This window comes from Hermetia illucens, chromosome 6, assembly GCF_905115235.1.
Source record: "Hermetia illucens chromosome 6, iHerIll2.2.curated.20191125, whole genome shotgun sequence".
NCBI classification, from domain to species: Eukaryota; Metazoa; Arthropoda; class Insecta; order Diptera; family Stratiomyidae; genus Hermetia; species Hermetia illucens.
Genome location: NC_051854.1, coordinates 44,183,532 through 44,207,112, shown reverse-complemented (window position 1 = coordinate 44,207,112; position 23,581 = coordinate 44,183,532). Strand labels below are relative to the sequence as shown.

At 48.4% G+C, this 23,581-nt stretch overlaps 1 protein-coding gene across 1 annotated transcript; it reads right to left on the bottom strand.

The window, feature by feature from the left end:
• Positions 1-8,086: 8,086 nt before the first annotated feature.
• LOC119659126 lies at positions 8,087-9,448 on the bottom strand. Its single transcript, XM_038067050.1, has 2 exons — positions 9,289-9,448; positions 8,087-8,826 (listed from the first exon to the last, which is right to left on the bottom strand). Exons 1-2 carry the CDS (start codon positions 9,446-9,448, stop codon positions 8,087-8,089), a joined length of 900 nt encoding a protein of 299 aa, XP_037922978.1.
• Between the last annotated feature and the right edge of the window lie 14,133 nt (positions 9,449-23,581).

Sequence of the window (23,581 nt, the reverse complement as noted above, 5' to 3'; positions counted from 1 at the left end):
GGGGATGCTCCGTTTGACTAGGACAACGGAAAATGGCTCATTTCGAATTCATGCTCGACGTTCCTGACACCATACCCGGTTATTTTGTAATGCTAATGAAGCATGTAAGGGTACTAGTGGGCTCTTTGGGGGGTGTGATGGAAGGTCATGTCGGGCTCCAGATGTATATGTAAGTCTGCACGTTCACGGAGCTGATAGCAGTTTTGTGCAGCTACGCATTTGCCATTCACTTCAAAATGATCTAAAGTTCCTGGGAAGACACTTCTGTTTGCTCATCGAGGCCATCAATTATTCAATCAAGAAGGATGGAATTGTTTGAGAATCCTTATTTGGAATTTCATAATTCAAATTGCTGCAACATAACTCAGTTTGGAGAGAATGTTTGTCTTGATAATGTATTTCAATCGGGTCGATAAATTTGCAATATTGCAACTACCATGAAACCATTAAATTAATCCTACTATGAATACATAGACGAATTTGTTATGTCACTGCTTTAACGCACTGGGAGTATGCCTAATAGCAAAAGTGACGAAAATAGGGCACAGAACGGAGGCGAGAGTCACTAGCAGTTAATTGACTGTAGAAAAACAAAATGGATCCTGTTTAGACATTTTTACATGAAATAGTTCATGGGGTAGTCGTGACAAACCTCCCTTACCGCAGTTAAAATTTCGAGAAAGCTGGGACAAAATATTGATTGATTTCTGAGCCCTTAGTCCGCATACACTTGATGTTGAACCGGACCAAATGAAGAGCAAGTTACTCCCACGTTTTTTGGTCCAGGCACCCCTCATTTGGGGCATAGCACCCAAGTATTCAAAAAGAGAGACTAAAGGTTTCGTCCATCATCAGACGCTGCCTCACCTCTGCCCTGCGGCCCTCTTTTTGAATGCTTCGGTGCTATGCCTCAAACGAGCGTCCGTTGGCCAAAAAAAGTGGGAATAAGTTGCTCTCCATTTGGTTCGCCCAAACATTTGTGAAGCGTGTGGAAGGACAAAATCAGGCGTATTAATAAAACCATTATGTCGCCCCCTCCCGAGGGCGAATTCACGCTTGTCAAGCGGAACAAGCGGAGGAAAACAACACAGGCACCCTCCCTAAGAATGCCCTCTCCGAGCGGGAGGACACAACTACGTCGGAGTCTGCTGCGTCCGCTAACTGCGAGTCCGATTCCTTGGAAGGCTCTAACGAACCAGTAAAAGATGCCCCCATCTCCGTTGAAGCGATCTCGGAATCTGTTTCTTTAAAGAAACAAAATAAACTCCTCTTATGGAAGCTGACTGAGGCCATGGAGAAGAATAAGTCCCAGGAGCAGTTAATACTGGAACTTGAAGCGACCTCTTGCCTCTTTGGAGGCAACAATTAAATGTACTGCCCCCTCCCCCCCCCACCCTCCGTTCAGAAGAGGAACCTGAAATAACAGACGTTTCTACTAGTTCTGATGTCCAAGTTGAACCTACAAAGCCAGTCACCATCATCAAAACTCCACCTGTTCCTTCTACTTCATTACCCAACATCAATAGCATCCGCCATCGTTCTTCCATCAACAATAGCACCAGCACTAATAACAAGGAGGTAAGTCGAAAAATTCCTTCACTCGTGTTGAGCCCATTACCTGATTAAAAAATCAGGTAATTCTCACCAAATTTTAACCAAAACACCTGAGGACTACTCTACGGCTAAGAAAATCCTGGTGGAGAACAAGAACAAGTTCTTCACCTGCACCCTTCCCTCCGAAAACACTAAAAGCCTCATCCTCCTTCTTTCTCACCGGCTGAGATTATCGAAGAACTGAAGGCGCTAGGAGCCTCCAACATGATCAGCGGGAAGCCCTTCATCACAGCTTGGACGAAGATCATGAACATCCAGCAACAGATCTCTAGCATCAAGACTATTCAGCTCACCATGGTGCGCTTCGAGGCTATCCGAAACAAACAAGTGTTGTAGTGGAAAAAATGCCAACGAGTGGGTCTCGCAGCAACGAACTGCCATCTTTCTTGTCGCAGCGTGAAGCGTGACTAGGTTCATGGTCAGGGCGAATGCTCCAAAACGCCTGAGCCAGCGGCAAAGTGCGTGAATTGCGGGGGCAATGATCACCCCAATGTTCGTCCGAGTTGTGGCGAGGAGGAATGCTCAAAAACGAACACTACCCCCCCGTCCTACTACTACTCCCAGAACAATCACAAATCCCGCTTTCACATGGCCATTTGTGTCCTTCGCAGATGCTGTGCGGAATAAAAACCCGTCTGTCCCAACATCTCAACTCACAAATCCCCTGAACATCTTCAACCTCGATTTCCTTGAGTTCGCCAGGAAATCACAGGAATTCCTGCAAATGTTCAATGCAATGATCGTTATCGTAATGTCCAATAATGTTAACGTTAAGATCATTGAGTTGAACATTAACTCGACCATCGGCCGTGGCCGCAAGGACGAACTCGAGCTATTCCTTGGCGAGCATAATCCCTGCATAGTGCTCCTGTGTGAAGCCAGGTTGCACTATAACCATAAGCCCATTTTTCCAAATTTCAACCTTTTCAGAATTGACCGTCCTCAGTCCAATCCTCAAGACCGAGGCACCTGTGGTGGAACGGTCATCCTTATTTGTGTCAAACATCCTGCCAAACAATTGTTCCCTCCACCTAGCCTCAAATGTATTGTGGTTACTCTTATTTCCTTAGAAATCCAATCTTCCTTGACCTTCGTTTGCAGCTGTCTACTGTCCCGATCAATCCTTTGACACCCATGACATTCGTTTTATCCTATCCCACTGTGCTGCTCAACCGAGAGCAGGCAAGTCCAGGTTCATAATTATAAATGGAGACCTCAACGTCAGGCACCCGTCATGGTTCGATGTGCGGTTGAACAAGAACGGGGAAACTCTCCGGCCTTTTCCTTACCACTTCTAATCCCAATATCTACTTTTCCCACTTCAGCCCTACTCTCCCTTCCTAATCAGCAGCAGTCTAACACTTAAATTCAATCTCAGTACTTATTCCTTCCTAGAAGCAGTCCCCTGTATCAATGACCCCAATGCCATGGTCTTGTATGTTTCACTCCTTGACAGAGCCATCCGGCCTTCTCCAACCTTAGATACTCTCCACATTCCTCTCCGCTCCCTGACGAAATCCATTCCCTTGACAGGTCAATCCGCGATAGAATTTTAACCCCTTACACCAACCACCTCCACAAACGCCTCTCCAACATAGAACTGAACCCTGATATCTTCAAGGAACTCAGAAAAACTTGCTCTCGTTTAGTCAAATATACCCACCATCCTTCCGCAAAATATTTCAACTCCCGAATAGGTCAACATCCAAGCCAACTACTTCCTACAAGCGCACCATTGTACTCTCCACATTCGTGATCAACACTTCGAAAGTCTTGTGAGCGAATCTATAGAACAACTCCGATCTTCACTAACTTTTTACCGACCTAGTCTTGGCCTAGACCTCTTCTCTCAACCCCTTCCATAGTTTTCAAAAAGTGCGGTCCCAACATTTCCACCACCGACTCTAGGATTCATCGTCATCACCTACAACGATTCGCCTCTCTGCGTCCTCCGTTATCTCTAAAAACCGAATCCAGACAAAGCCAATCGCTCGACCTTGGGCGAGAATATGATGTCGAACGCCGACCCGAACATAGATAGCAGCGGTACCCGATAAAACGAGATGTTGCGAAGCCGGGTCCATGTTCTGGTATTGCTCGCTGATTACCACTAGATCAACTTTTACCTCCGGTGCATGCTAATTTGTAGGATGCGGATTATGCTAGTCGCTTCCTAGCTCTTTCTAGTTCCGCTCTAAAGATTGAACATCACCCCGGACTACCCATTCAATTTTGATTTTCCCCTTGTAAATAAGTTTCCTCGCGTTTCCACAGCGAGTTTTTGGCCGCGAGTATTCACAAAAGTGGTACCTATCAGGGCATTGGTTTTGGATGATGACTTCCGCAACTGCCTTGCCTTCCGCCGGCCGACGATCTATTCCTTCTTCGTTTCCTCGTTTTTTCCCTTACTGGCTTTGGGTTTATAGCCTCTTTGTCTTTGGATAGACGAGTCTTTGGCGGCATTGCGAGTTCTTTCCTTCTATCCTTCTTTGTCCTCCTTTTTGGGCTCTGAAAACTACTTGGGTAAAGCCTCCTTCACCCTTTCTCCACAATTCGCTTTGCAGCGGTCTGCCTGCAATCCGGATGGCTCTTACAGTGTTCTCAGCGGGAAATGCAACTCTTTGTGCCTCTCACATACCTTCTGCTGTCCAGTAGTTCCTCCAGTTCCACCAGCTCCTTTTTGACAACTTTCTTAATGGGAACCTAAAAAAATTGGCGAAATTGACCGTGATGGTCCGCCCGCAAAGACTAAAGCTCCACCAAAGTGCTCGCTTCATAAGTTCTTGCACGCCTCTGTGATAGCCAGGCTCGGGAATGTGGGGGTCCTTTAAGCGCTTTGATCCCCCACGTGTCATTAGTACAAAATTAACGTGTCTACACCCGTGCGTGGGTCCGCAACGGATCTAAAAATGAGACAACAAACGAAGGAAATAAAAAACACGGCTCGACCGCGCGCGTGGAGCCGTAAGTCTCCGGACCCGAGTGCCGCGATCGAGGGGGAAGATCCACGACGGATGACAGTCCCGATCATGGTTTATTCGCCCTCTGATAGTTATTGAGGCGCAGCCCCTGAGTCGCAGCCAACGCCTCAATACCTAGGAGTCATGGTTGACCGAAGACTAAAATTCAAGTCCCATCTTGAAAATTTAGCAACCAAGGCTTCCGGAGTGGCTACATTGTTGGCAAGAATGTTACCAAATATAGGTGGTCCTAGGCAAAGCCGTCGGCTCCTGATCCCGAGAGTTGTTAGCCCCATCTTGCTTTATGCAGCTCCAGTCTGGACACCGTCTTTGAAGTTGGAAGCAAATAGAAGAAAAATCGCAGGCCTATACCGATTGAGTGCATTGCAAACGTCATGCGCTTACCGTATAACTTCAGATGAAGCAGCTTGTGTGATGGCAGGCATGATCCGCATCGATATCTTGGCGAACGAGGGTCGATGTCTCTATGACCCATCATATGCAGTCGGCGAATCCTATGCCTATCGTATGGCAGGAGCCAGCGGTAGGTTTTGAACCTTTCAACCTTCCAATGCATACAAAAAATAAACAGACAGACGCGAAGGTATGCACCAGCAGCACTGATCGATCCGATCGATGCAGAAGGGCTGGGGAGAAAGGCCATATTGCCAAAGAGTGCAATGGGGACCCCAAATGCCTATTGTGCGAAGTAAAATAGGGACAGGATAACCCGCATATTGCCGGAAGTGGTAAATGTCCGGAATTTAGGAAAGCGCTCACTGCAATGAGAAAATGAGGTTTATTCAAATAATCCTGAATCATTGCAGGGTCACTCAGGATTTACTTGAGCAGACCAGGCAGCCAGTGGCTTTGTGTGGGCGAAAATATGTGGTGTATATGTATACAGCTGCTAGGCCCTACCAAGTTTGACACTGTCTCAATTCGAAGAAACGTTTGATAATCTTGTTTTCCACGCAAGGAGACGAAGTCCAAAGGTGACTGCTGGTGATTTCAATGCTTGGGCCCTAGATGGGGTAGCAAAGAATCAAATACTAGGGGGCGCAGTTTATTGGAAGCTTTTGCGCAGATGGACATAGTTTTGGCTAACGAAGGTGCTGTAAACGCCTTCCAGAAATGGGGGTCAGGCCCGGTCGTAGCCCTGACCTGACATGTGTCGAGCCACAGGGCAAAGAGCTTTCATACCCGAAACCGAAAAGGATTTCAGGCTGGTCTGCAAAATCTTTGGATGAGCAGACTTCGTTGAGGTGTGGTTAGATCAACCTGATAAAGCAGGTGTCTCTACGCAAAGAGCCGTCCATCTGGCTCAATGCATCGCCAAAGCATGTGACGCGTCCATGCCTAGGTGGTGCTCATTCCTCAGTAGAAAATCAAACTACTGGTGGAATGATGAACTGACCGGCCTTCGATCAGCTTGCCACCGAGCCAGAAAAGCGGCTCGGATGGCGGTAGGTAGAGTCGATCAGGGGCAGAAAGATTGCGCCTATAAGGTAGCCCGCAAAGCAACAGGAAATGCAGGTCACGCGTCCTACCCTCTTACTGAAAATCATCCAGGGGTTATTATCCCAGCAAGAGGACAGCGCCGACACATTCCAACCACATCTGAATGTGACGGCAATTCCGCCAGTCACCAGAGACGAGCTGCTAGAGATCTGCGGTAGGAGACGATAAAGCGCCGGGCCTGGGCGGAGTACCGAATAAGGCCCTTAAGCTTGTCGTAAAATTCAGGCCGGACATGTTCGCTGAGTTGTTCGAGGCGTGCGTGTCCGAGGGAATATTTCTGGCGGCACGGAAGCGGCCGAAGTTGATACTTCTGCCTAAGCCTGGTAAACCTCCAGGTGAATCATCCCCGTACTAACCCATATGTCTGTTGGACACTGTGTGGAAATGTTAGAGCGGTTAATCTATAATAGATTACTCTGGGTTATTGAAAGCCAAGGCGGCCTTTCAGATCAGCAGTATGGGTTCCGTAAGGCCAGATTAACTATTGATGCCATCAGATCGGTTACTGACTTGGCCAAAGATGCAACCCACGGAAAGGGTAGTACCAGCAAATATTGCGTGACAGTAACCCTGGACGTGAAAAGTGCATTCAATTTTGTCAATTATAATCTAATATGCAAATCCCTAGCCAAGGTTTCTATTCCAGCCTATCTCGTTGCTATCGTCGATAGTTATTTCACTGAAAGGAGGCTCTGGTATGACACTGATGACGGACCCCAGGACTACGTTGTTTCCGCGGATGTCCCACAGGCGAGGCAATCAGTGCTGTCAAATGTTGGTTGGAGAGCTCCGGTCTGACGCTTGCGGAGCAAAAAACAGAAGCGGTCCTCATCACGAAGCGCCGGAAGAGAAATTACGCCTGTATTAGAATCGGGAATCATATCATCACTTCCAAGGCGACCATCAACTACTTGGGGGTGGTGATAGACGGGAGGCTCAGGAGGATGATGCCGAACGTGGGAGGGCCAGGGCATACCTCTAGGTTGCTTATAGCCAGGGCGGTGACCTCAATCATGCTCTATGCGACCCCAGTTTGGAGGGAGGCATTGCGGATGTCAGTTAATACTAGCAAACTAAATGCAGTCTACAGGAGGATAGCTCTGAGGGTATGCTCTGCTTTCAGGACCGCCTCAGATGATGCAGCATTCGTCATCTCTGGAATGATCTTGGCAGATAATACAATGCGAAGCCAATCTCTTCCTTATCGCAAACGAAGAACGCCGAGAGGAAGAGATTAATAGATGGCAAGAGCGGTGGAAACGCTCGGGAAAGGGTCGGTGGACTCACAGGCTCATTCCTGCCATCAAAGAGTGGTTGGAGAGACGACACGGTGAAATTAACTATAATCTCACCCAGTTTCTCACGGGACATGGAGGATATCTCCAATACCTTCACAGGTCTAAATTGGAGACCTCACCCGACTGTCCAAATTATGATGGAGTCCCAGAGGACCCAGAGCATATATTCTTGATTTGTGGAAGAAAGGAGGAATCTAATGGGGACTCTAGGAGAGGTCCTGGTACCAGAAAATCTGGTGCCGAAAATGCTAGCATATCAACAGAATTGGGATGCGGTCAACTCCATGATCGCATCTATTCAAGATAAACTGTGAAAGGCAGAGGAAAGGAGAAAAGCGTGGTCACATGCGCCGCGTATAGAAGAAATGGGATTAAGCTAGAGTGAGCTGACTCCGTCTCGTGATGTAATACTTTATGGTGGTTCCGCGGGGCAAGGAGGGAGTCGGGGGTGATTTTAGTGGGTAGAAATCCCACACGCTTGTGTGTCCAGACCAGTGTCTTTTGAAGATTTCCACCTCCTCACAAAAAAAAAAAAACAGCCACCGTCTCGATTCTAATAAGGTTTTGTTTCACACAAAACCTTAAAAAGAGAGACAGACATACAGACACCGAATCGATTCTAATAAGTGTCACAGGGGCCGAGACAGAAATCAAAGTCTTTAACTGATTTACAAGAATCGTTTATTTCACGTTTTAGACACGGAACATATTGTGGTCCATATCGGTCGGCGTCTCGAACTCGACTCTTTTGCTACCCATCGTTGTCACGATTGCTCGTTTGTGACAGTTCGGCCACTCCTGGCCGGGCACGTTCCCCGGGTCTTCTTCGTTGTCGCTCCCATCGGTATCGTTGTCGAGGAAAGGTGCAGCTGTGCACCACGGTTTAAGATGTTCGGCGTGGAACACCGAATTAAAGCGCCTTTGTCGACGTTGGAGACCTTCGATATCTTCAACGACGTATCGGTCGAACCTTAAGACTTTCGAAATTACATACGGCCCTCGATATCGCGGCTCCAGCTTTCGAGAAAACCCCGTCGAAGGAGCAACGTTGGTATTCACGACCAGATCACCCTCCTGATATTGAGAAGGCTTCTTGCGCTGCCTATCGAATCGCTGCTTCCATTTTGCCTGCTCGGCTTCAATCGCTTTAGTTGCCCTTTCCCGTCGGATATCGATACTTTCTTGTGAATCGTTCGTTTTATCGTGGATGGCTTGTACGAGACGGTTGTGAACAACGTCCCGCAATCGAAAATCGAATATGAGATCGTTCGGACTATATTTGGTCGTTGCATTTGTATTGCTGTTCAAAGTCCACTGGATGTCGCGGATAGCTGCGTCCCAATCTGAATCGCTTACACAGCTGGCTCGAAGACATTTGCAAACCGTTTGATTAATTCTTTCAATTGAGCCGTTGGCTCGAGGTGTTCGAACAGCTGTTTGAATGTGTTGGATCCCGTTTAATTTACAGTAGTACAGTGAGAAGTGAAAGCCGTGCCTCGATCGGTGACGACAATAGCTGGTAGCCCAAAATACGAAGTCAATTCATTCAACGCTCGTATTAATGGCTGGGTGTTTACGCTACGGACGGCTTTTAAGACTATAAATTTAGTAAAAGGATCGGTGATCCCCAGGATATATTGATTTCCTCGTGACGTCTTCGGCAGTGGTCCTACATGATCCAGGTGCAATCGCATGAAGGGAATAGGTTTCACAGTGTCGATGTATAGCTGCCCTTCGGCCTTCCCTGTCACCGTCTTATTGTACACGCATTCCATGCATGCTGATATATATGATATATGTCAAATATTTTCTCATTTTCGGGAACCAAAAATCTTTCCTCAATCGATCTAAAGTTTTCTCCGCAGCAAAGTGTCCCATGTCATCGTGGTACGTACGCACTACTCTCCATCGCATTGCCGTCGGTACAACGAATCTCAACTGATCGTCAACTTTGCGGTACAAACGGTTATTTTTGTAAACGTATTCGCGTCGAATCTGTGTCGCTTGTTCAGAGCTCATTCCTTGAAGAACTTTGACAATATTTGCTAACTTCATATCCTGCAGCTGGATGGTCGTCAAGAAATCGTGTTCATCGAGTTCCACCTTAAGGACGAGGTCGGCGACTGTCTTGGTTGGGTTTGGAGGCTCTACGGGTGCTCTGCTCAGAGCGTCTACATGTCGCGTGCGGTCAGCACTTCGATGGATGTATTCACAATCGAATTCCTGAAGACGTAGCCACCATCTAGCAATGTGAGGATGTAATGGCGTTTTATTTTTCGTAGATGTTATTGCAGCACAATCAGTAATGACACGAAACCTCTTTCCGATCAAAAACATTCTGAACCGTTCCAGGCTGTCGACTATGGCTAGAACCTCTAGCTCATGACTGTGATATTTCGCTTCGGTCTCCGAGCACTTCCGACTGAAGTACATGACAGGTTTTAACCCGTTGTCGCTCTCTTGAAGTAACACTCCAGCAATTCCATTCGAACTCGCGTCCGTGTGGACTTCGTGCTGCCGCCTGACGTCGTAGATCTCTAAAATCGGTGGATGATAAAGAGCTCTTTGTAAGGTATCGAATGCTTCCTGTTCAAGAAATGTCCATGTAAATGGTTCCGCATCCTTCGTTTTCAGCAATCGAGTTAACGGTAAAGCTATCTGAGCATATCCTTGAACGAATCGTCGAAAGAAACTAGTTAGTCCAAGAAACCGTCGAACCTCGGTTCGATTACTAGGTGTTGGGAATTTCTGGATTGCATCGGTTTTCACTTCACCGGGTAGAAGACCTTCCTTAGTGATTCGATGTCCCAAAAAGGATACTTCGGTCGCTAAAAATGTACATTTCTTTATATTTAATGTCATACCGATTTCCGCTAATATTCCTAAGAACTCATCCAACGCTTCCAAGCCTTCTTTGATATTTTTGCTCGGTATGATGATTTCGTCAACATAAGATACTACTCGTCGTTTCATTCTCGATGTGATTTTTCGGATTTCTCTTTGGAATTTGAATGGAGTGTTGGTCAATCCAAATGGAGCTACGTTGAATTCATATTGGCCTATATGAGTGGCGAAAGCCGTATACTTTTTCGATGATTCGGCAATCGGGATTTGGTAATATCCTGAAATGAAATCCAGCGTAGTAAAGAAGGAATTTCCGGCCAATTGTGTCACTTGCTCTTCCACACTGGGAACTGGGAATGGTTCCTTCACTGTAATCGCGTTTAATGCTCGATAATCGATACAAAGCCGGTCTGTACCATCTGATTTCGCGACCAGTATGACCGGAGATGAATATTCCGACTCGCTCGGTCGAATTATTCCAGCTTTCAGTAGCTCGTCGATCATTTCTTCCACTTTTAATCGCCTCGGGAACGGAACCTTGTAAGGCTGTCGACTGACTGGTTTGCTGGTTGTAACACGGATTTCCATTTCGGTGGAATTTGAACGACCGATCGTTGATAAATTAGTAGAAAAACACTTATGCCATTTTTCCAATACTTCAGACAGTTGTTCTTTATCGCTTGATGATATTGGTCCGGTTCGTATGTTCTCGAATTCCGATTTCATTTTAAATTCACGACCACGAATTGTGCAGCCCCTACCTTCTTGCAGTAGAATATCGGTTCCAATGAGTATCGGCTTATCCATCTGCTCGTCGTCCACGATATACAAAACTCCCTCCAGTATCACGTCGTCAATTTTGATTGTTGCAATTATTTTCTTATTGCAAAGGTATACAGCTCCACCGAACCCTTTAAGTTGTTGTGCTGGCTCGAATTGTTTAATCTGTCCAATTCGTTGAGCCTCAGACTGTCTGATCAAAGAACAGCTACTTGCTGAGTCCACAATACACTCAAATTCATCGTCGCCTATTTCCACTGTCTTCGTTAGCAATTTGTTGTCTGTGTGTTGTGCTATACGATTTATTGTCTCTCGGCGGTTGGCTTCTGTTCGCACGGCTGTCGGGCAGTCATTCTGCGCATGGCCAGTTCTATTGCATTTCACGCATCGTGGTCTTCGTTGCGGCTTCGGACAGTTCAACGACAAATGCCCTCTTTCGAAACAATTGTAACATAACCTCGAGTTTTGATTTGCAGCATTCAGCAGCGGCGGCGATCGGAGTATATTCCTTCGTTCACCCCGAACGCTATTGGAACTATCGTTCGTTCCCGGATCGTTCGCTACAAATCGTCGTATGGCCACTAGCATTTCGCTCGGCGTGTTGAAATGCATCGTGGCTATGGCAGTTTGTAATGGTTTCATACAAAGCCCTCGTCGTATGTAATACACGATCGTTTCGTCGTCAAGCTTCGCCCGTCGTCCCATTGCGCAGACGCGGAAAAAATATTCTTCGGTTGTTTCGTTGTGTGCGCGACTGGGGAAATCTGCAATTAGCGCTTTGGAGAATTCTTCCCACGTTGCAAACGTCGTTTGCAATCCGTCAATCCATCGTTTCGCCGGGCCTTTCAACTTAGCCTGAGCGGCAAACAGAACGAGGTATTCCTCCCAGCGATATATCTGAGCCAATTTTTCAATTCGGTCGATGAATTGTTCGGCTGATGGGGACACATCGTCGAGCGGGTCAAATGTTGGTAGAATCCCGATAACATCTCGTGGTTGAAATACGTATTCCGCGGTCGGTTGACGAGTTGACGTCATCGTCTCGTTGCGCCGTCGTAGTGTCGGCTCGATATCGCCGAAAGCCGTTGAATGAGTCGGTGCGGTAATATTGAATGGTGTGCGTTGATGATGGGCTTCGGCAGTAGCATCGTCGTCCTGGGCACAGTAGATCTACTATAGGCAGTACCCTTACAAAAATGACCCCACTTGCAAATGTGCTTGCAGAAGCTTATCTGTACACATCAGAGACGCTAAACAAGGAAAAGGCATAATCTTCGTCAAATCGTATTGGTAAGAGAGAGATCGGTGAGGTTTTGCTATTCTGGTACTACGGCGTGCTCACCCATATAGCAAAAAGTTGTTTCACGTATTCACTTATACATAAGCAAAAACTTGCCAATCTCACCGATACATTGGCAACACAGCTGATCGGGTTTTCGGTACATCTCGCTCATGCTCAAGGGCAAAACAGTTTGAAATCGTGTGTACTCGCACTGATTTCCCCCCTTGAGGGACAAGGGGGAGTGAGGTAGCTGTCTAGTATCTAACTGTGGTCCTGGGGTAGGACAGCTGATGGAACGGGTGGAACAGGTGGTACGGGTGGTACACCGACTTGGCCATTTTTAATGGCCGCCACCAAAGCGGAAACCGTCTGTCGAAGGTCGTCGTCATTGTCCTCGATTTCGTTGTCGGACAATTCGATTTCATCGCTACCTTCACTGTCGATCAACCGCTTCACTAAATCCGGTTTTCGCCCGGCCGATCTCAACTCCCGGTCGCGCAGCAACTTCCGTAATACCGGGCACGTTAAATCTGCGATTGAGAATTTTTGTCGCGGCATTTTGCATTCCCCGAAACCGAAAAGGAAGCTCCCACTTCTGATCTGTCACAGGGGCCGAGACAGAAATCAAAGTCTTTAACTGATTTACAAGAATCGTTTATTTCACGTTTTAGACACGAACATATTGTGGTCCATATCGGTCGGCGTCTCGAACTCGACTCTTTTGCTACCCATCGTTGTCGCGATTGCTCGTTTGTAACATAAGGTTTTTATTTCACAGAAAACCTTAAAAAGGCGAATGAGATTCCGCTCCCGTTGCCAAGCCACGGTTCCTACATGTTCTCCTGGACGAATGTTTCCGACCGCATATGCGTCACCACCGTTGGGCATTTCCTGCCAAGCCTTTCCTCTTCAGCTCTAGGTAGGATGATCGGCTGCACTTCCACTCGGTTCATATTCCAATTCACTTGCCCAGAACTAGCGATTCTGACAGGGCTTTTTTCCGGAAGAAAGGTAAAACAGGCTATCAGAGTTTCCGTCCCGGCACTATCAGTCGCGCTACTTTGTAGGGGATGGCTCCTAATACACGTCACAATTATCACTTTGGCAGAGCTAGGTTCACATCATCCCATCGACGTCAGCAAATGGCTGTCGCTCGCTCAGACCATTCGCGGTTCGTTGTTCATCGAGAGGCTTTCTCAAGGCTACTACCTAGAACGCAAATATACTGGCAGTTAGGGAGTCAGAACTACTTACTCGGGCACCTCAGGGACGCCCTCTCCGTATCGTCAGCGGCCCGTTAAAGATCGCTGTAGACCTCTGAGGGGTATTGATTGAACGAAAACAAGTGGAGCTACCCAATTACAAGGTTTCTCACGGTGCACGGTGACAGGTATTACCTGCATCGCTTTGGGTTGTATCATTTTCCAAATTGTCCTGGATGCGGAGGCATAGCGGAGGATCCAAAGCATGTGACATTTCGCTGCCCAAGGGTTGCAATGGCGAGAAGGAATCTGTGAGTGTGAACCCTTAAAATAGATTGCGGAAATTTTGAGGTAGAAGAGAAGTTGGTTTAAAATTTCCTCTGCAGTGGTAAATATGTAGAATGAATTACTGAAGGAAACAATTAGGAGGAATGCAGAAGTGCAAGCGCCTAAAGACAATTTCAAACTACTAAGTAACACCTGAATGGTGGTCCCGCGGATCTGTGACTAGAAAGGCTCGGAGTGGCTTTTAGTGGAAGCAAATCTTCAACGTTCTTCAGCATCATTGCAGAATCAGTCTAATACCAAAGTACACCCGGTAACTCCACCACTGCATCTTTAATATTTTAAGCTCATGCATATTTGTTTGTTTGCTTAAAATACCTGTACCTAGGCAAACAGCGACTCCTACTCCAAAATGGTTCCGAAATAAACGTAATGAAATTCGGCACACAGTTCGCGTAAACGAACACCCCAGACTGAATCTCCCAACTTTACCAATTTTAATTACAGTCATTTCTCCCCTAATTGCCAGTTACTTATTTGACCTCGGGGCCGATTTCAACTAGAATTTATGCAGCTGTAATCTATAACTCCAGCACCGTGAAAGCCATAATTAGAGGCGTTCAGCTGACTCCATTTCATGTGAGCTGCCTTCAACCCACTTGGGGAGGAAAAGCTAAACGAACCTCCGTGACGAATGCCCGCCTCACATGAAAATATTTTCGAAACAAAAATTTCATAGATGGGGTGATACGTCAAGAGTCCTGGAAGGACCTCGGCATGGGTACATATTTAATGTGTAAAACTCGAAGGCTGTGGAGTGCATTTTGCCGTCCTGATATGGGTTTGATAACATTTCGAACGCATGTTCATATTCTCAGCGTATTAAAATTATAATTCCGCGGGGATAATTACGAAGGCTTTGGGGCAGGTGGGTGGCGGCGAATAAATTACTTTTCATGGCATTAACGAGTGAACTTGAAATAAGCGCAGGCAGAAGGCTTCACTTATCCAAAGCGGCATATTATCTGTGGGGACACGCTTCGAGTTATGGGAACTAACGCCTGCCCAATATGTCCTGAAATGTCCTTCCCGGTCTTGACTTTCGCAAAGGCGTTTTGAATGACCACCACCTTAGCGTCATTGTGTTGCGAGTTTCAATTCGCCATTGGAGGGAGTCAATTTATTGCCACCTCCTTTAAAAAATCTACAGTAGAAAGGACGACCCAGCGGTGGGCATGACGTCGATATTGATTTTGAAGATTCGAACTCACAAACGTTATCATCTTTCCAGCAAATCAAGCGGATTGATGTCCTGGCCATTCCAAAAAATATTTCGGCGATAATGCCGACAACGTTTTATGTGCACAGAGAAATATTGAAGGAACTGCCTGTGAAAGAGATGGATCGACAGGAAAGGACCTCGTGTAGAGTCAACAAATGATGGCCATTGTTAGATAGCAGGAATTTTTTCATCTTCCAAACCCTCCTCCTTTATTATAAATCGACATTTTGAACATTAATAAATTCATGGTGGCGATTCTTATTTGTAATTTATGATCTTAGATTACTTTTTTCTGGAAGTCAGAAAGTGAGATAATATCGAGAAGTTGTCATTAGGACTTGTTTCATTATTTTTAGACATCCTTTGGAGAGGTTCGGGAAAATGAGTTGGGAAGTTTGAATCGCTGGGGAGTATTATGCCTCAATGGAAAGACGAGTTCTGGTTTGTGAAGCTTGCGTAGAATGGGCTGTAGGTTGTATAGTAACATAAATACCGAAGGGTCGAAAATATTTGTGAGAGTTTTAAGGAAAAAGAATTCTAGGATATCCCACTAAAAAAAATAGAGCACTTGAAACAAGTATTTACAGAAGAGTCCTTCGAATTCTTAACCTGATTTGACCACACTATTTTGTGGGCCAGCCAGCATTCTACGGGAAATTCGGAAGGTCTCTTTCCTCTGCTCTCCCGGAATATCGGAGGAATATGTTGTGCGAGGAGAAATCCGCGGCAGTCGCGATTAAGGTGCCTCCCTTTTCGCTACGCAATCCAGCTGCGTAGTTTCGCCAGTTATAGACGCAACTTGCGCTGGCGGGCATTATGGCGGACGCCACAAGGTTCAACCACGCACTTATCGGTCTCGACGAGGAGACCATTGGATTCGTTATGGACGTGCTAGAGGAGTGCCCGTACGTCCGCTTAAAGGAGCAGCTGATTCGGCGCCTTTCAGCGAATGGGGAAGCAAAGGTTAATTACTTGCTGACGCTAGACGACTGTGCCCTCCGCCAGTTGCTACGAGAAATGAAGCAACTGGGGATAAGGTCGGCTCTGAGCTGCTAAAGTCTCTCTGGCTGCAGCAACCCCCGGAGAGCACCCGCACCACTTGGGATTGCTGGAAGTGTTGTCCATCACGTCCGACAAAGTACACGAGGTGTACACGCACCCCGTGGCCGCGTAAGTTTCCCAAGACACAACTCGGAAAATCGACGAGCTGAAATCGATGGTGACGACATTGGCCGACGCGGTCACAAAGCTCCCTGCGACGGTAGGTACTTTGCGTTTAGGACGTTGATCTCGATCGCAATCACGGTCGAGGTTTGCTTCCCGGAGAAGGGGTTCGAGTAGTCGCACGCTGGGACCCTCATCAACCTCGACGGATTGTTGGTACCACCGGAAATATGGAGCTCAAGCGACTAAATGTACCACCGAATGCACGTTTAGCGCAATAAAAAACTACGCTCGCTGGGTGCCTCGGCGAAGGCTACCCGAAGCGCAGTACCAAGCTGCCTTACAATCTTCGACCCTCTTAGCAGAAGTTTCTTCCTGGTCGATACGGGCGCTGAGGTGTCGGTTCCCCCGACACCCCGTCCGAACACCCTTATTCCTCAAACTTGCGTTTAGCGGCGGCGAACTGATCTCCCATCAGCACCTATGGCTATAGGCAGATGGACGTCAATCTTGGACTCCGCCGAGCGTTTTCGTTGCGTTTCTTTTTGGCGGACATTAGCATGCCCATATTAGGCGCAAACTTTCTGTGTCACCATGGGCTTCTGGTTGACTTGCAGAACAGGACATTAATAGACCCTGTAACCTCAACCAGACGTCAGGGAAGATTTTTGCCGGCCGAGATGACACTCTCTGGATAATTTTCGAGGACGTTGCTTGCCATCACATACGCGCACTCACTACGGAAAGTAGTTTCCCCAAGTCGGTAAAGCACGTTGTGCAGCACCATATCAATACCACCGGGTCTCCAATCTTCTCAAAGGTGCGTCCTCTTTCACCCAAAGAGGCTTGTTGTTGCGAAGAGGGAGTTTGATTAGATTAGATGAAATAGGATATCTGCAGACCATCAAACGGATGTTGGTCCTCCTCATATGGTACCTAAGCCAAACGGCGAATGGCGAGCATGCGGAGATTATAGGCGTCTGAACGCACAGACAGTTCCAGACGGATATCCCATACCAATCATCCATGATTTCGCGCACTGATTAACGAAATGCCGTGTCTTTACGACTTTGGATCTAGTCAAGGCATACCACTAAATCTCTGTAGCTCCCAAAGACACTCCGAAGACGGCTATTTGAGCACCTTTCGGATTCTTCGAGTTCACTAGGATGACTTTCGACTTGTGCAATGCTGCGCAGACTTTCCAGAGGTTCATCCACTCTGTTCTACGAAACTTAAACTTTTGTTTCGTCAATAAGGATAATGTTTTAGTCACTTCCGCTTCCGTTGTAATTTCGGCTAAGCCTAGGAATTGAGGAATTAAAGCAGACTTCGGGCTCTGCGAAGGGCATGTTGAAAATGTCTGCGCTACGTGTGTTGTAAGACGCAGGACGACAGGTGATGTCGTCAGCGGCGGGCAAGCCATCAGACCCGAGGAAAGTTTAAAAAATTTACACAGATCCAGATAGGATCTACCTTGTGGGAAGGTTCAGAAAGCGGAGGCGAGAGGGGTAGTTCACACGGGGCAAGTTTTTCTTAAAGAAGAGGAAATTTCTTCTTTTTTTTTTTGGGAGTAGGGTAGGTGAATGCGTTTACGCACAGAGTGTTGGACTCCCGCAACAGCACGCTGGCGGACTACCAACTAAACACCTCTCTGTCATCAGAGAACTAGCCTGGAACCGTTTGACACATTACTTCGGGCTAGCCCTCCCGCTCTCCCGGCTTTGGGAGCCTTCAAGTCAGGGAATTCCCTTCACCAACGGGAGCGGAGGGGAGGAAGGGAGTTGTTAGTTCAGGGAACCCCTTACCGTCCGATCCCTCTGCCGGTCGAGTTCAATCTTCTTCGTAGTAAGAAGAGCCCGAACATAATGCGCAATACGATTCCAGCTGCCAGCGCTCTTCAGCATCTCTCTGACAATGTTGTCTGGAGAGAGCTCCCCTGTGTCTGCATAAAGCTGCTGGCGGAGGCCGCCCCACCTCTCGCAAGAGAAAAAGGTGTGTTCAGCGTCATCCGCCACTCTATTGCAGAACACACAATCAGGAGCTCGCGCCTTGCCAACCCTGTGCAGGTAAGACTGAAAACCTCCATGCCCACTTAGAAGTTGGGTAAGGAAGTAATCAATCTCACCGTGCTTTCTGTTCAACCACGGGTCTAATTTGCCGATGAGCGCGCAGTCCACTTGCCCCTTGGCTCATTTTGCCAAGAAAGTTGCCACTCGTAAAGGGTGCGTTGACGTTCTTCACGGGCAAACACTTCTCTTAAGTTTTCGCCCTTACGGCGATAGATAGCTTTGCGCTCCTTGGCAAGGAGGGCAACGGGGATCACTCCCGCAATCACCATCATAGCCGGTTCGGAGACGGTGCGGTAAGCAGACGCCACTCGTAAAGCTCCCCGCCTCTGCACTTGAGCAAGGCGTTTACGATGCACCTCCTTGTCAAGGGCATCAGCCCATACCTCCGCACCATAGAGAAGGACGGACTGCGTTGCTCCCATGAGGAAACGTCTCCTAGTTGATATAGGGCCCCCGACATTCGCCATTAGCCGACTCAAGACCGCGACTCCTGCTGCAGCCCTGTCCGCGGCTGCTTTCATTTGCTCGAAGAAGCTCATCTTCGAGTCGAGCATTAAACCAAGATATTTAACCGCTGGTTTTGACTCTATAGTCAACTCGCCGATCGATAAGGGACGCAGGGTCGGGATTCTCCTTCTGGTCAGGATGACTACTTCGGTTTTTTCCAGCGCAAGGTTGAAACCGTGAGCAGTCATCCATCCGCTTACCCGTCGCATCAATATGCCAAGTCTGCTTTGCGCCTGTTCAACAGTGCGTCCGGCAACAAGTGCCGCAACGTCGTCTGCATAACCGACCAGACGCGACTCTGCGGGCCTATCGAGTCTCAGCAGACTATCGTAGGAAGCGTTCCAGAGGTCCGGCCCTAGAATGGATCCCTGCGCTACTCCCGACGTGATTTCCATCCTCCTCTGGCCCTCTAGCGTCTCATAGAACAGGGAGCGCTCTTTCAGATAATCCCTCAATATCAGCAAGAGATAGCTTGGCACGTGAAAGGAGTTCTCTAGTGTGCCTGGCATATTTGTCCATCTTACGGAATTGAAGGCATTTCTGACATCAAGCGTTATGAGAAGCACTATCCGTCGAGATCGGCGACTGTGTGCCCCGGCTCGATTAAACGCATCTACGACCTCCATAACAGCATCCACTGTAGATTTCCCTGTTCTAAACCCGAACTGCCTTGCGGATAAGTCCCCGGCAGCACAGATCGCTTCAGCGAGTCTACTCCTGATGAGCTTCTCGAGCACTTTTCCGGCCATGTCAAGCATACACAGCGGTCGGTATGCAGACGGGAGCTCCGGGTCTCCTTTACTCTTACTGATCAACGCGAGTCTGGCCACTTTCCAGCGACTAGGAAAAATGTCCTCCTTCAAGCACGCGTTGAACACTTCGAGCAGCAATTCCGGCCGTTGGCGGAACACCAGTTTGTAAACTTCCGCCGGGATGCCATCAGGACCTGGCGCCTTCCTGTTTTTCATAGTGAGAACCGCTTCTTCGAGTTCTCCCATTCTGAAAAGGGGGCAATCCACGACGCTTTCCACGCTACTTACATCAACCCGTACAGGGTGTCTGGGGAACAATGCCCGCACAATGCGGTCCATCTGGTCGGTGCTCAATATGCAGGGCTTCCGCAGAGCCCCGATTTTCCGAGTGACAAGCTTATAGCCAAGTCCCCACGGGTCATCATTCACCTCATTGACAAGATTCTGCCAGCCGCGAGCTTTGCTTTTATTTATAGCACTGCGGAGTCTCCTTTTTGCTGATCTATATTGTGCCTTTATGGCACATGCCTCCTCGTTGGCGTACAAACGTTATGCCAAACGACGGAGCTTATGACACTCCTTCCGTAGGTCGGCAATTTCTGCCGTCCACCAGTACATAGAAGGCTTGTCGCGCCTGGGGCCTCTCCGGGGCATGGAAGCCTCACACGCCATCGTTATCAGATTCATCACTGAATTTACGACGGTGTCAGCTGCGACACCACCACCCCCCGAAGTGCCCCCCAGCGCGGCGCTACCTGCTCCAAGAGCTTCGACGAACCTTCCGATGTTCACCTTCGGGACATTCCACACGCAGGGGGAACGTCGTGTTGGTGCTCGCCGGCAAGTAGCGTCAAACACTCCGAACGCAATGTACTGATGATCACTTGCCGAGAAGTCTTCTAATACTCGCCACCCGTCCACCGATGATGCCAGAGATTCCGACGCAAAAGTGATGTCAGGAATGCTTCCTTCACAACCTGGGCGCCGAAACGTTGGCGTGGATCCGGTGTTTAAAACTACGAGCCCGGTTCTCGCCGCCATTTCCAGAATCCGTTTCCCTCTGGAGTCTGATTGAGGCTTGCCCCATTCAAGAGCCCTGGCATTAAAATCACCGCCAACCACGATTCGTCCCTCCGTGCTCGAAATGGCGTCCTCCAGAGCATCTAGCTGGCACCGAAAGTCCGGCATCATCTCATTCGGCGTCAGGTAAACGCTAAAAAACGTTATCCCTAAACACCGGATCCAGACAAATCCGTCCCCCCGGCCTTCGGCAAGAACGCGAAGTCGAACGTCGTCCCGAACCCAGATGGCAACGGTGCCCGATAAGTCGAGATACCATGAGGACGGGTCCTTGTTTCGGTATTGCTCGCTAATCAGCACTAGATCAGCATTTACATCCGCAGCGAACTGTGCTAGCAACTGGTGAGCGGTTGCACTCCGGTGCATGTTAATTTGCAAAATGCGGATCATGGCGTTCGCACCCTAGCCCTCTCCAATTCCGCCCTGAAGATTGGACACCATCCCGAGTCCGCAGTGTGTGCGACGCTTTCGCCAGACGCGCCACGATCCCTGCAGAGAACACAACTCTCGCTTTCCTTGCAAGTCTTCGCTTGATGACCCGCTTGGCCGCATCTCCGGCATGCTGTCCTCCTGTCCGGACCCTTGCAAGCTGCTGACGTGTGTCCATAGTCCAGACACCTGTAGCACTTGGTGGGGACTATCCGCATTCGTACCCTGCATACTACCCATCCGATTTTGATTCTCCCGCTGTTAAGGAGTTTTCTCGCATATTGCTCGGGGACTTCCACCACGCCAAGTTTTTGGCTTCGAACATTTACAGAGGTAATACCTACCCGGGCATTGGTTACCTCTGGACATTCACGCTTTAGCGCCTCCTCTACTTCGACCTTTTCTGTGAGGCAGTCAAGATCCCGTATTTCTAGAGAGCACATGGGTTCTAGGCTGGAAACAAGAGCCTTCTCCCCCAATAGCCCCTTCGCAGAACGTGCTCTTGCTGGTCGTCTTTGGGCCCAGTTCGACGAGAACTCCACCACTCCTCGTTTTCCGTATCGAAGACACCTCTGCTCCGTTCTCCTCGGGTTTCATCCTGTAGCGGATTTCACTAAGGACTTCCGCAAATGTCTTGCCTTCCGTCGGCTTAATGAGCAGAGCCGACGGTCTAGTCCTTCTTCGTCTCCTAGTTTTTTCCGCTACTGGCTTTGGGTTGGCAGCCTCCTTGTTTTTGAAAAGACGTGTCTCTGGCGACGGAGTGCGTTGTTTTTTTTTATCCTTTTTCGCCTTCTTTTTTTGTGCCTTGGAGACTACTTCGACAAAGTCTCCTTCAGGCACGTCGTCCTCTTTCCGTTTTTTCCCCTGTTCACTTTGCAGAGGGCTATCTGCAGTCCGTTTGACGCAAGCAGCATTCTCAGAGGGGAGTGCGACTGTTTCTGCTTTACAATCGTCTTCCGTTGCTCTCCACGTGCGTCTATAAAAGGAAATGCGATCCAGTAGTTCCTCCAGTTCCATCAGCCCGTTTTTGACGCCTTTGCTGACGTTTCTCTGAAGGAACGTTGCTGACCGCATACGTTTCACCACTGCTGCGCACTTTCTGATGAGCCTTCCCTCTTCGGCTCTAGCGAGGACAGTCGAATGCGCTTCCACTCGATTTGTGTCCAAATCCATCTGCTCAGGACTAGCGTTTCTCACTGAGCTTACTTCCAAAACAGGGGCACTGCAAGGTAATGGAGTTGCCATCTCCGCACGATCAGTCGCGCCACTTGATGAGGCTTCCTCTTTATTTGGGCGCCCCGGTGACTCATCGGGTATATCAGCCCTCATTGCCTCTTTCACTGATCGCTGCGGCGAACGACGCATTTTTGTGCTCCGCCCAAACGCACCCAGCTCTTCCTCCTTGTCTGTTGTTTCGTCGTTTTTTTTTTATAACTTTCAGAATATTCTCCATGAAAAAGGTACCAGCGCATCGTGTGCAAGGGAGCGGGCCGCAATAGTCAAGAACGGGTATACCCTCGGGGACACAGCCCCTACCCCAGTTCCCTGAGGCCTGACCTACGCTTAGCCGATCCCGGAATTCACGGACGGATCAGCGCTCGCTCGGGGCAACGCGGTCTACTAACACCGGTTCAATGCACACTTCCCGACCAGGGTCCCGAAGGGGCTGGCTCCTGATACACATCGCAACTACCACCTTGGCAGAGCTACGCTCACATCACCCCGTCGACGCCGACAGAGAGTTGTCGACGGCTCCGGAGGCTCCCAGTGTGTCCCGACGTGTACCGGTCATTCGCGGTTCGCTCTTCACCGAGAAGCTTTCTCGAGGCTAATACCTAGGACGCAGGTATGCTGCCAGCTAGGGGGCAGAACTACTTACTCGGGCACCTCGGGGACGTCACACCCCGTATCGTAAGCGACTCGTTTAAAAATCGCTAACGACCCCTGAGGGGAAAGAAGAGGAAATGGGTGAATTTACGTTGCACATTTTTAAGGGTAAGACATAGTTAACAGAGGGAGACCAGATCACGGAGCAATACTCGTGGGTATTCCTCACAAGGGAATTGAAGAGAGCTAAGGAGGGTTGGATGGAGTCAAAATCAGAGGATGAACGAAGAATAATGCCTGACAATTTCGCAGCTCGATTGATCGCATCGAGGCAATAGGTGTCAAAGCGGAGCTTATTGTCGAAAGTGACTCCGAGGTCTTGAGTGGAATTTAACCAGGATAAAGAATGTCCGTTAAGAGAGTAGGAGAAAGAATTAGGTGAGGATTTTAAGGAGTAGCACATAGGGGGACGCCAGAGGAGGGGGAGAAAGAGCGGGAAATACAGCCGTCAAAAGAGACACGGCAGGATCGGTTGGAAATATAAGAGGCAAGCCATAAAACAAGTGGTATGGGAACGTTTAGGGACGAGAGTTTGGATAGAAGTATCTTGTGAATTACAGTGTCGAAGGCTTTAGCGAAGTGAATTGAGATATTTGGCAACAAAGTTGGTAAAGTCAAGCAG